This window comes from Oryx dammah, unplaced genomic scaffold (genome assembly GCF_014754425.2).
Source record: "Oryx dammah isolate SB20612 unplaced genomic scaffold, SCBI_Odam_1.1 HiC_scaffold_17, whole genome shotgun sequence".
NCBI classification, from domain to species: Eukaryota; Metazoa; Chordata; class Mammalia; order Artiodactyla; family Bovidae; genus Oryx; species Oryx dammah.
This window is the reverse complement of record NW_024070201.1, coordinates 26,688,695-26,700,812: the sequence shown is the minus strand read 5'-3', so window position 1 is coordinate 26,700,812 and position 12,118 is coordinate 26,688,695. Positions and strand designations below refer to the sequence as shown.

General features: G+C 47.8%; 1 protein-coding gene across 1 annotated transcript; it reads left to right on the top strand.

Moving 5' to 3' along the window:
* Nucleotides 1–2,009: 2,009 nt before the first annotated feature.
* On the top strand, nucleotides 2,010–10,917 carry ZPR1 (ZPR1 zinc finger). Its single transcript, XM_040258076.1, has 14 exons — nucleotides 2,010–2,229; nucleotides 2,412–2,573; nucleotides 2,975–3,065; nucleotides 3,439–3,509; nucleotides 4,451–4,537; nucleotides 4,684–4,806; nucleotides 5,028–5,075; nucleotides 5,252–5,318; nucleotides 5,729–5,799; nucleotides 6,384–6,473; nucleotides 6,941–7,051; nucleotides 7,733–7,819; nucleotides 9,441–9,506; nucleotides 10,298–10,917. The coding sequence occupies exons 1-14, from the start codon at nucleotides 2,059–2,061 to the stop codon at nucleotides 10,430–10,432; spliced, it is 1,380 nt and encodes a 459-aa protein (XP_040114010.1). The 5' UTR covers nucleotides 2,010–2,058; the 3' UTR covers nucleotides 10,433–10,917.
* Nucleotides 10,918–12,118: the final 1,201 nt, after the last annotated feature.

Sequence of the window (12,118 nt, the reverse complement as noted above, 5' to 3'; positions counted from 1 at the left end):
TGTGTGTGTGTGTGTGTGTGTGTGTGTGTGTGTGTGTGTGTGTGTGTCTCTGCTGGCTGATGCTAGTGGGGCCAAATGGTGTGGATTGTGATGGGAGGGAGGTGAGCCTAGCCTGGATTTCTTGATATAATACTACATCTAAACAGTCCACCGAGCCCTCCAAACTATGGGGGCTTCTTAAACTCTCTGGGGAGCCTACTGTGTGCCCTCCCCATCTCTGGCCCCTCCCTCCTGACTTCCAGGTGGAAGTCTAGACTTCTGACACAAGTGAAATAGATGCTTATTATGATGGAAGCTTATTTGCCTGGTGTGACTCTCATTTGGACTGTCTGAAAGCAGTGGCCTCACCATTATCACCAAAGCTCCCCATCACCCCCTCCAGTCCCTTGCTACTCTTTCTCATTGACCCCCTCCCAGTCCAGTTCTGTTGGAGGGCTGCTGCTCTGCCTGGGCTGATAGCTGTTTGTGCCTGGGCTAGAGACCCTTTGGGCTTCCTAGGTGATGCTAGTGGTAAAGAACCTGCCTGTCAATGCGGAAGACTCGAGAGATGAGGGTTCAATTCCTGGGTCAGGAAGGTCCCCTGGAGAAGGAAACAGCAACCCGCTCCAGTATTCTTGCCTGGGAAATCCCATGGACAGAGGAACCTGGCAAGCTACAGTCCTTGGGGTCACAGAGAGTCGGACGCAACTGAGCACACTAGAGACCCTTCCTTTGTACCTGCATGGTGCACCCATCCGCTTATCGCAGGACAGTGTACATAAGATACAGGCTCCTGTGGCGGCCTGTCTTTGTTGTCTCTGCTGTTCCAGATTTTGAATGGCCTCTTTTTTTTGACAAGGTCTCTTTTTATGACTGACAATCTTCTCAACTGACAACCCTCAAAATCTTACATCCCCTCACCTCCACCATTCCCTATGTACAGATTCACCACTCAGGAGCAACCCAGCTCCTTATAGCTCCCTGGGAAATGGAGGGAGGGTGAAGTGGAAGGAAGAGGAAAGGGTAAGCACAGCCAGTCCTGTACCCTTGGGACGTCCTGGGCAGCATTCTTCCAGCTCAGCCTGCCTGGCACAGGATTCTCACTGCCACACTCCCTCACAGCATGAACCCCACCTCAGTCTGGCCTAATAAGCCTGCAGATTGGTCCTCTCCCATGACACCCTCGATTTAGCAGCTGAACTGGGGAAAATGTGTCCAGGGAAAGTTTACCCCCAAAAGAAACCAGGCTGTTAGGAAACCAGGAGGGGTGAGTCAGCTGAGGTCCAATGTGGTGGGGATGACCGGGCAGGAGTAAAGGTGGGTGAAGGCTGTGTATCTGAGGCTGGAATTTGGGCAGAAAAGACTCTGATGCTGGGAGGGATTGGGGGTAGGAGGAGAAGGGGACGACCGAGGATGAGATGGCTGGATGGCATCACGGACTCGATGGACGTGAGTCTGAGTGAACTCCGGGAGATGGTGATGGACAGGGAGGCCTGGCGTGCTGCGATTCATGGGGTCGCAGAGTCGGACACGACTGAGCGACTGAACTATGAACTATTACCTGGATAGAAATAGGGAGTGAGAAGAACAGATAGGGAGAGAGTGATCAAGGGACTAAGGAATGGTGATCTAGAGCTGATACAGCATGTGGCCCAAAGGTGGATCCAAGCAAATCCAGGTCGGAGTGCACCTCCTCGGGAATACCTATGGATGGCCAGCCCCCCTGTGGTCAAGGCTCTTGTAGTTAGACTTGGGGACCAATAGTTAGAACCTTGTGCTACGAAGCTATTGCAAAGGATCAATAAAACTGCCCTGGGTCTGAGAGGACTCCCTGGGGGCAGTGACGCCGGAATTGAGGTGGAGGCAAAGCCTGGACCCGGCAGGCTTCCCAAGTCAAGACCGAACAATCCGGCAACTGGGAAACCAGGCCGGATACGTCACCGAGAGGAGTCCGCGGCCTCTTTAAGAAGGGGCGGGGGCGGGAGGATGCGGGCAGAGCTGGCGGAAGTGCCGGAGGAAGGGGTGGGGCCAAGAGAGGGAGGCAAAAGCCGGAAGTTGAGGCCTGATCTTCGCGTGGTGATGTCGGCCGGTGGAGCTGTGGAGCCTGGGCTCCCGGCGGCGGCTGCCGCTCCCTCGCCCGCCCCGGCTCGGGATCCCGGGCCCGGGCACTTGTTCCGGCCTATCAGTGCTGAGGACGAGGAGCAGCAGCCCACCGAGATCGAGTCGCTGTGCATGAACTGCTACCGCAACGTGAGACGGGGGTGCGGCCGCGGGCGGCTGGAGCGTTGGGCAGAGGCGGGGAGGAGCGGGGGTCGGCGATCCTGCCAGGCTGGCCCAACTGGGGACCTGAAGGCGAGGCACGCTTGGGGCGCAGTAGATGGGAGGTTGGGAATTTCCCTGGTACTCTCCTTAACTGTTTTCTGCTTCCTCAGGGCATGACGCGCCTCCTGCTCACCAAGATCCCCTTCTTCAGAGAAATAATCGTGAGCTCCTTTTCCTGCGAGCACTGTGGCTGGAACAACACGGAGATCCAGTCGGCGGGCAGGATCCAGGACCAGGGAGTGCGCTACACGCTGACTGTCAGGGCTCAGGAGGTGAGAGGGGCCCAGGGCAGTTACCCTGGTGTCCTAGGGAAAGCTTGGGGACTGGAGTGGGGGCTTCGGTCCAGGTGGTCAGACCTCAAATAAATCCACTGAATGTCCAAGCCTCAGTTTCCTCCTTTGTAAAATGGCGTTGGTGCCATCATCTGCTCAGGTGCGGTAAGACTGGTGAACATGCTTTGTAAGGTATCAAATGAAGCGTAGTATCAGAAGGTATCAAATGAGCAGTAGTTTATGAGTAGTACTCTAACCAGTTGGGTAGGTGGTTCACATCAAGGTGCTGTTCTGCTGGAGCAGTCTGGACTGCCCGCAGTAGGGAGAAGAAAGAAAACAGCTGGGCTGGGGTCTCCTGTATTGTTGACTTCTGTGGACTGAAGGGTTTTTGTTCCACCCAGGACATGGACAGAGAAGTAGTGAAGACTGACTCTGCCACCACAAGGATCCCAGAGCTGGATTTTGAAATTCCTGCCTTCAGCCAGAAAGGAGGTATATTTAAGATCAGAGTGTTTGTGCTGTTCATGCCTGGCCTGAGTCTTACTGTCGTGCAAAACTCTTGGTGCCAGGTGTAGTGGCTTATGTATGGATTTGGCCAAATCCTTGTGATCTTCACTGGTTTAACCTAAGAGAGCTTAGATAAAGTAGCTTAAGGTAGTATATAGTGATAGTAACACTGTGACATACTTATTACAGAATTGTCTATAATAATCACTCTCAACTAGAGGTGAATGGAACTTTGTTCCCTGCCTCCTTGACCTCACAGATGAAGTCAAGGCCCAGACGGTTCAGCGAACTGCCCAGTGTCATACCGGCACTTGACTGCAAAGCGAAGCCTGACCTGTTTTTTGTTCTTACTCACCAGCTCTGACTACGGTTGAAGGATTGATCAGCCGTGCTATCTCTGGCCTGGAGCAGGATCAGCCCACTCGAAGGGTGAGCTGGGGTTTTCTCATTGCAGCAGCTCTGGGAATAATTTCTTCTGTACACTTGTTCACCTTCCCATGTGGCTGAACTGTCTCTGACTGAATGTGGGAGAACTTTGAGGGGAAGTGAATGGTGATGCTATAGCTGCCTGGATGTTACATGTGTTGTACCACTGTCCTCTCTAGTTCCCCTCCTCCACTGTACATTGAGGCCTCTTCTCAGAGACACTGTACCCTTATCTCTGAAGAGCCTTCCCTAACACCCTCTGTGCTTCCTGAGTGCTCCATTGTGTCTTATATTTATTATGACATCTTATATATACATATATTTATGTGAAATAATGTAATTAAAAATTTAGTCATCTGTCTTCTTAAGTGGACAGATAAGTCTCTGGTTTTCTTAAACAGAGCCCCATGAAAGGGTTCTTGTTTATTTTCTGTTGTCTGTTACCTGCCACAAATGCCTGGACTAAATAGTTGAATGAGTGAGAAAAGGAGACTTGTCTGGCACCACCCATAAACTTCAAACTTATTTGCTACTTTTATTTATTTACTTTTTAAAATTAATTAATTTTTGGCTGCACTGGGTTTTCACTGCTGTGTGTGGGCTCTCTAGTTGTGGCAAGTGGGAGCTCCTCTTCGTTGTGGTGCACAGGCTTCTCATTGCAATGATTTCTCTTGTTGTGGCGCACAGGCTCTAGGTGCATGGGCTTAGTTGCTCCACAGCATGTGGAATCTTCCCAGGCCAGGGATCGAACCCATGTCCTGTGCATTGGCAGGCGGATTCCTATCCTCTGGACCCCCAGGGACGTCCTTATTTGCTACTTCTTATTGTGAAGCCCGAGTGTGTTCTCAGTTACACTAAGATGGGTCGTGACTTCTTGTTGGAAGTGCTGGGGGCATAAGGTCTATCTATCACCAGGGCTGATCTTCTACTCTCTGTTCTGTCAGGCAAACGAAGAAGCCGTGGCTGAAAGAATTGATGAATTCATTGCCAAACTGAAAGAACTAAAGCAAGTGGCCTCTCCTTTCACATTAGTGAGTATTGAGGGGCTCCAGGTGCCCTAAACTTAGGGGAGGAGGGACCAATAAGACTGTCTGAGATTTTCCCGTGGTGCCTCAGTCTTAGATGGAGGATTGTATGTGATTTCTTGTTGTAACTGCTCTCTCTTTACCCATGTTAGATCATTGATGATCCCTCAGGGAACAGCTTTGTGGAAAACCCACATGCTCCCCGGAAAGATGATGCCCTGGTGATCACACACTATAATCGGACTCTGCAGCAGGAGGAGATGCTGGGGCTCCAGGTGAGTGCATTGAAGCAGTGAAGAATGCTCTGGGATTACCTTGCACTCTGGATTACTTGGCATCAGCTCTGTTCTTCCCTTGACTAGGGCTTTGCTCTCTGACTTCCTTGTTACCCCCACAAGGTGGCAGGTGACATAAGCAAGCCGGAGCATTTTCTCTCACCTCCATGGGAGGCTGGGGTCCGTGTGCCAACATTTGATTTGCGTCTCTTTTACTTTAGGCAGAGGCACCAGAAGAGAAGCCAGAAGAGGAAGATATCAGAAACGAAGTGAGTCACATTGGCTCTTGTGGAGGAAGCAGTGGTGGGCTGAGACTGACACCGTTCAGTGTCTCTTCCTGACCAACAACACGGGTGGCCACCAGCGTACCAGTAGAATGTCTGTAGACTGAGCGGGGTTCCCCCGCCTGGGAGGGCTCACCCTGCATCCCCATGTTGTGTTCCAGGTGCTCCAGTTCAACACAAATTGCCCAGAATGCAATGCTCCAGCCCAGACCAACATGAAGCTAGTTCGTATCTTTCATCTGGCCATTTGCTTGCTCTTCATCTGACTCAGGCATGAACATTATATTCAGTCTGGAAAATATTTCCTTCAAAGAAAGCATATGCTTTATTCTGAGTGATGAGGAGGATATTGCCTTTGACGAGACTGTGCACTTTGGCTTTTGGGTTCAAAGAGAGAATTAGGCCACGGTCTCTAGGCTCTTGTGTGTGTTCTGAGCCATGTTGTCGCACATCCATGAGCGGGGATCGCTGTGGGTGGTGACCTTGCCCTCTTCTGGGGGCTTGTCTGATGTAGCCTTGTGATCTGTTTCCTGCAGTCCTGGGACCAGCATCTGTTTGTGTGGGAGGTTTGGGTTTGTTCTTTCCCAGTGGATGGTCTTGCTCTCCTGGAAGCAGATTTCCTTAATTCCTTCTTCCAGAAATCCCTCACTTTAAGGAGGTTATCATCATGGCTACCAACTGCGAGAACTGCGGCCATCGGACCAACGAGGTGGGTGGGCTTTGTCCTTTGGGAAGAAGCCTAACTTGAGGGTAACCCCTATTGAACTGTCTTCCTTTCTAAAGCCGCTTAGGGTGAGGAGCTCTTGAAGCAACTGGAAATTAGCTTAGAGGAGAAAAGTTAGAAATAGCATAACTTATGGAAGACATTCAAAGTTAGTTATATGGAAGAGAGAGACCCATTTTTTGACTCACCTCTCAGAGGGGTGAAAGTACAGGGAGGCAGATTTTGGCTTAATAATAAAAAGCTTTCTGGGCCTGTCTGAAAATAGAGCAGTCTGCCTTGGAGGGTTGTAAATTCCCTTTCCTGGGTGTATTCAAGCATACATTTTAAATTCTTAAACCAGAAAAACCATAAAGGGAATCTACCCATTAGATGCAGCTAAAAGTCCCTTTCAGATTTCAACATGGATGACTGCTGCCATTGTGGGTGTAGGAGGCACCGTCCTTGGAAGCCAGTAGTGGGCCTGAGTGGAGGTCCAAGCCTTTATCCCCTCCCCCTCCCCAGACTCCCTGCCCTGGGTGAGGATGGCGTCTCCTCTGCTGCTGCTGTTGACACTGTTGCTATCTGTGCAGGTGAAATCTGGAGGAGCTGTGGAGCCCTTGGGCACCAGGATCACCTTCCATATCACCGATCCCTCAGATATGACCAGAGATCTGCTCAAGGTGACAGCCTGCATGGGGACGTGACTCTCTTTCACACATGGCTCTGTGTCAAGCGGAAATCTGTCTTCTCCCAATCATGTCCTGGGGTTGTGAGGTATCTCCTTACTCCCTTGGGTTTGAGGATCCCTGAGTAGAGTTAATGGATGGTCGCAAGTGCAGATTCAGAAGGTGACCCAGGAGTGCTTTCTGATGACTTGGCAGCCTTTTGCCTCTAGTGTCTGTAAGGGCCCTTGTTTCTGGACTCTTAATGACAGGATGCCTGCCAGCTTGGAGCCATGACTCAGAATGTCCCCTTTTAAAATTGGCTTCAGGAGTGAGTCTGGCTTTAATTGGAGATTCAGACAAAACTGGGACAGCTGACTTTGTCCCCAAACTGTTACTGGTAGTATTAATTTGGCAGGAGGACTCTGGTTAGCTTTCTGCAGGGGCTCCTGATTTAAAGCCTAATTTGATCTCTCACCTTGCAGTCTGAGACATGCCGTGTGGAAATCCCAGAGCTGGAATTTGAACTGGGAATGGCTGTCCTTGGGGGCAAGTTCACCACACTGGAGGGGATGCTGAAAGACATCCGGGAACTGGTGAGTCCCCTGAGGGCAGTGCACGTAGCTTCACAGTGTGGCTGATGGGGAACGGGCTCGGAGGCCTCAAAGGTCCTGGGCTTTGGAGCTGATAATCGAGGTTGCTTTAATTTTAAGCTGATTTGAGTTAAACATTATTTTGGATTATGACATTAAGTTGACGGAAAGTTCAGAGTGGAAAATCTCAGGCCTGACTCTGGGCTGATTTAGATATTTTTTTGGTTTTGAGTAAGTCATTTATTTCACTGTAAGATGGGGGGACTGAGGATCCTTTTAGTACCTGAAACTCCTGAACATACATGTATATGTATGTGTTGCCTTAACCCATATATTTGTTCTCTTAGTGAATCATTTCACTTAATTGATTCTCAGTTGTTAGGTATTTTGTCTTTGTAACTGAACTTTACTTTGTGCTTCTTCAAACAAGGACTAGAGTTCATATTTAAGAACCTTGCTGTAGCTTTTGTTTCATGTTGCCCATTATCACTTTGGCAGATTAATCCACAGTCTTAGGAGTGGCTGCTTAGGTCAGAAGGTGGTATAGAATAGACACCAAACCTCCCCAATAGGCATCCCTCGTCTCCACCCCTTCCTGCCAGCCCCCTGCCTCCATCAGGTTTATGGTTAAACCTAACAAACGGTGAGCCAGTATTCTAGCAATTTGGATGCCATTTATTGCAGGTAACCAAGAACCCTTTCACACTGGGTGACAGCTCCAGTCCTGGCCAGACGGAGAAACTGCAGGAGTTCAGTCAGAAGTTGGACCAGGTGAGAGGACTCTGGTTGGTCAGTGTTTACGGTCCTGGGGTTCCAGTGAGCAAACAGGAGGCCATACACCCCTTCTTGCCACATATAAACATCTAACGTTGCAAATTCTCCCGTTTCCGATATCCCATGCCATCTCTTTTCTTGGTTTTCTCCCTTTTTTTGTTAGAGCATCTTTTCCAGTAGCATCATGAGAAAGTGCATAGGAAGTAGAATTCCTGGGATTTTTCATGTCTGAAACTTTCTTTATTCTACTCTTATATTAGCTGAATGGTTGGGGATAGAATCTGGGTGGAAATAATTTTTTATCAGAATTTCTAAAGTCTTCCAATTTCCTGCTGATGTCTTTCAGTTTCTCAGTTTGGCTGTTGAGAGGTTGGAAGGCATTCTGCTTCCTGATCTTTTGTTTGTGACCTGTCTTATGATACTTTTCTGTCTCCTGTGATGTGAGATTTTAGAATGTGCTTTGGTGTGGGTCAGTTTTCAACCACTGTTGCTAAGCATTTGGTGGGTTCTTTGCATTTGGAAAGTCATGTGGCTCAGTACTAGGGAGCTTGTAAAAAATGCTCTATTGCTTCTCTGTTCTCTCTTTCTGAAATCCGTATGTTTTGGATGTTAGACTGACTTGTCTGGTTGTCTATAATTTTTTTTTTTGGTCCTATTTTTGTTTTTTTGTGTTTGCTGTACTGTCGGAGAATAATTTTCCAGCCCTTTAATTGAGTTTTTCATTTCCACTGACATTTTGATTTTCCAAGTGGCTTTTTTCGGTCTTGCAATACTTTCTGCCGGCTTTTTTTTTTTTTTTTTTTTTTTAAATAGCATCCTGTTGTATTAAGGATGTAGTATTTTTTTCTCTTTGAGAATATTAATTTTTTTTCTTATGTTTAATTTTCCTTGCATAGGTTCCATTTCCTCCTAAGTTTTTTTTTTCCCCATTTGATTTCTATCTTTCAGTGTCAGGGGCTTTGCTCAGATGTCTGATAATCCTTGGTTGTCTATTTAAAAGTAGAGGACTAAACCACCTGAGTGGAGTGAGTCTTGTTGACATTGGGTCATTGGAGGAGGATTCAGCTTAGCCATTTTGTTGCGGTGACTCCAATGCTTGAGTTGTAAAGTGTTTCCTCTTGGGCTGGTCAGATTCCCAGCAGTGTGTGTTCCATTTCCTGGCCTGAGGGTGAAGGCTTGGCTGGCAGTGTTCTGAGAGCCCAGTGTGGGAACAGGACTGGGGGTGTGTATGTTTCCAATAAGGCTACGTTCACTTAACTTCCTGTTCTTGATTCCTTCCGCCCTACCCTCCACTGGGTCAGTGTCCTCCAGGCCATAGTGCTCTGTGCTCACTTTTCCACAGCATCCTCTATCTGCTCTTGGGATGGAGGAAGGACAATTGTTGATCTGTTTGGGGTGATAGAGGCAATAGGGATGCTTCTTAAATAACTGTCAAAGACTCTTATTTTAGATCCTCTCCACTCCACCTCTGGAGGTAACTTCATTTCACTAGTTCTTAAAACTTTGGGGGATTCTGCAGTGTAAATTAGGTTGCTTATAAATTAGGCTGGCAGACACAGCTCTTTCCTATAAGGAGCTATGTAAGATTTACATGATCATGCTGAATTCTCTCCTTTAGATCCTTGAGGGTATTTTGAAGGCTCACTTTATTATGGATGATCCAGCAGGAAATAGCTACTTGCAGGTACAGTAGACCTTCCCTGGTATTTCATAGAGATGTCTTTTCTAACCTTCCTTAAATATATATCACTTCTCCAGAAACTGAGACACTTAATTGTAAATGAACTGCTTTTCATCAGGGAAACTTTTAGCAGAAATTGGAACATAAGGGAGGAAGGGGGGAGGTAGAAGGGACTGTGTGTCAAGAGGGAAAAAAGGAGACTCCCAAGTTCCTTCTTTTTCTAGTCTAGCTGGAGTCCCAGCTCTCAGTACAACATGGAGTTTTCATTTTGTAAATCTGGCTGTAGAGTGAGGAGAAATGGTGCCTCATCCAGAGGCCAAGATGGGAAACTTTAAGCTGACAAGGGAGATATTCTGGTGATTGATGGTAACTTTAAGTAGTTTGAGTAGTTATTATGGATCAGGCAAAACTTTTCTAAGATTGCTCCACAATTAAGAGTATGCTACCTTCTTTGTAAGAAGGTGCAGTTAGAAAGTTTTTCTCCCTGCAGTCCCACTCCCAGCCCATGTGAGCTCTGTTGCTGCCCATGAGTTGAGCCTAGTTGTTGGGTGTTGAAGGCCCTTTGAAACAATGAAGGGAATTCCCTGGTGGTCCAGTGGTAGCACTCTGTGCTTCCATTGCAGGGGGGCATGGATTCAGTCCCTAGTTGGGGAACTAAGATCCTGCGTGCCGCTTGGCAAAAAAAAAGAATAAAAACTCATTAAGGTCTTGATAAAGTGGCAATTTGGAAGTTGCCAGAGGGAGGGGGATGGGAGGATGGCAGAGGCACTGATGGTCTGTCCTTGGCCTTGCAGAATGTGTATGCACCTGAAGATGATCCTGAGATGAAGGTAGAGCATTATAAGCGCACATTTGACCAAAACGAGGAGCTGGGGCTCAACGACATGAAGACAGAGGGCTATGAGACAGGGCTGCCTGCCCAGCGGTAGCAGTGGCGGTTCCTGGCCAGCCTCCAGTGCTACTCAGACGATGGGGTTATTTATTGCTTTTGGAAAAGGCTGGAGTTGCCCCCCTACCAGGCCTTGCCCGTGCAGGGAGGACACCTGGTCTAAGTTGGAGATCTGGGCACACTTTCTGAACAGTTTGTGATGGAAATACAAACCTCTTGGGTTACTTGACCTTACTTTGAAGGATTTGACTTGGCGTGGAAAGAAACCCAGAAACGAACCATCGGGCATGTCACTGTCACTTTTTCCCTTTCAAGTCTTTACCCTCCGTCCACACAGTGCTCTCTCGTATAGGGCTGGAACTCTCAAGAGTTGGGAGAAGGTGGAAGACATCTACATCTGGAGTTTGGGAGTTGGGTTGGGTATGTAAAATACTGACTTTCAACAGAAAGAGTCTTCTGAGGGGAGGGAGTCTAGGACAGGTGAAGAAGTTCTCATTAAAATGGTGGCACTGGCCTCTGAATTCACTCTGTCTTTGTTTGATGTGCTGGTAGAATTCAACCTGAAGAAAAGTTTTTCTAGTGGAGCAACTGTAACTTGAGGGGAGTGGAGCTGGCATTTCATTCACTCCTTCAGTAGATGTTTGAGTGCTTGCTTTGTGCCAGGTACATCATAGAACTGAAGAAAATAAAGCTCTGCTTTCTTGGAGCTTCAAGTGTAGTGGGGAGAGTTGACAGAACGGGTTGGGGTTGTCAGAGCCAATAAGGAGAACAGTGTCAGATGACTGACCATGTTATGGAGGAATGTCAAGCAGGGAAGGGGTATGGGTAGTGCCAGGGAAGGCAGGGCATTTGCCTTATTAGATGGAACTGCAGAGAAAGGGCCAACCAGGCATTGAATCCATGTCCCTCTTTGGCCACGCCACTGGTTGTGAATTCATTTGATCCTTGAGCCCTGTGAGGTAGGCTTAAGACCTGAGCTTGGTCTTGTCAGGCTAAGGTTTGGTAGTGAGTAGAATGGTTAGAGGTGGAACTGAAGACAGAAATGGGCAGGAGGTGATGGGGTTGAGAGGACTCTACTGGTAACATTCCTGGAGCAGAACTGTGAGACTTTCCCAGTGCCTACTGACACCAGGGAGGATGCTGGGCTGTGGAGTTCAGCTGGAAATATGTTAAAGTGGACTAGATGCCAAGGCGGTGTTGTGAATGGACCTGTGGGGCCTTCCAGCTAGTGAGGCCCTGTCAGTCCAGCGCCCCCTTCTCACAGGCCCTAAGAGATTCAGCCTTCTTCTCTTCCTTGGCCTGTGCTGTGACTACTCAGTATTCCAGTGGTTTAAAGTTCAGGCCTCAGGGCAATAATCTCCAACCTGTTCTATCATGTATATTTCTTGAACCTGTGTCCAAAGACAGGCGTTTTTATTTATTAAGTATAATAATGCCTCATTGACTAATATATATCTCCTAAAACAGTGACCAAAAAATTGAGCATATGGTGAGATAAGTAAAATATACAAACTAACTTATTTTTCAAAAATTTGGATTGCCTCTTGCACCCCACTTCTTTAGTCTCTGATCCCAAGGGTCATATGTTCTAGCTATGTGAAGTTGGGCAACTTAACCTCTCCAAACTTCAGTGTTTTCATCTGTAAGGTAAAGGTAATAAAACCATGTGAGAAATGTGAGGGTTAAATGAGATAATTCAAGTACAGCTCTTAAAACCTCAAGAAGA

Excerpts from the sequence above, each read along its gene's own strand:
- ZPR1 (XM_040258076.1), top strand. The coding sequence starts at position 2,059 with ATGTCGGCCGGTGGAGCTGTGGAGCCTGGGCTCCCGGCGGCGGCTGCC. Across the intron at positions 2,230-2,411 it reads GCATGAACTGCTACCGCAAC|GGCATGACGCGCCTCCTGCT; the intron begins GTGAGACGGGGG and ends CTGCTTCCTCAG. Across the intron at positions 5,800-6,383 it reads GCGGCCATCGGACCAACGAG|GTGAAATCTGGAGGAGCTGT; the intron begins GTGGGTGGGCTT and ends CTATCTGTGCAG.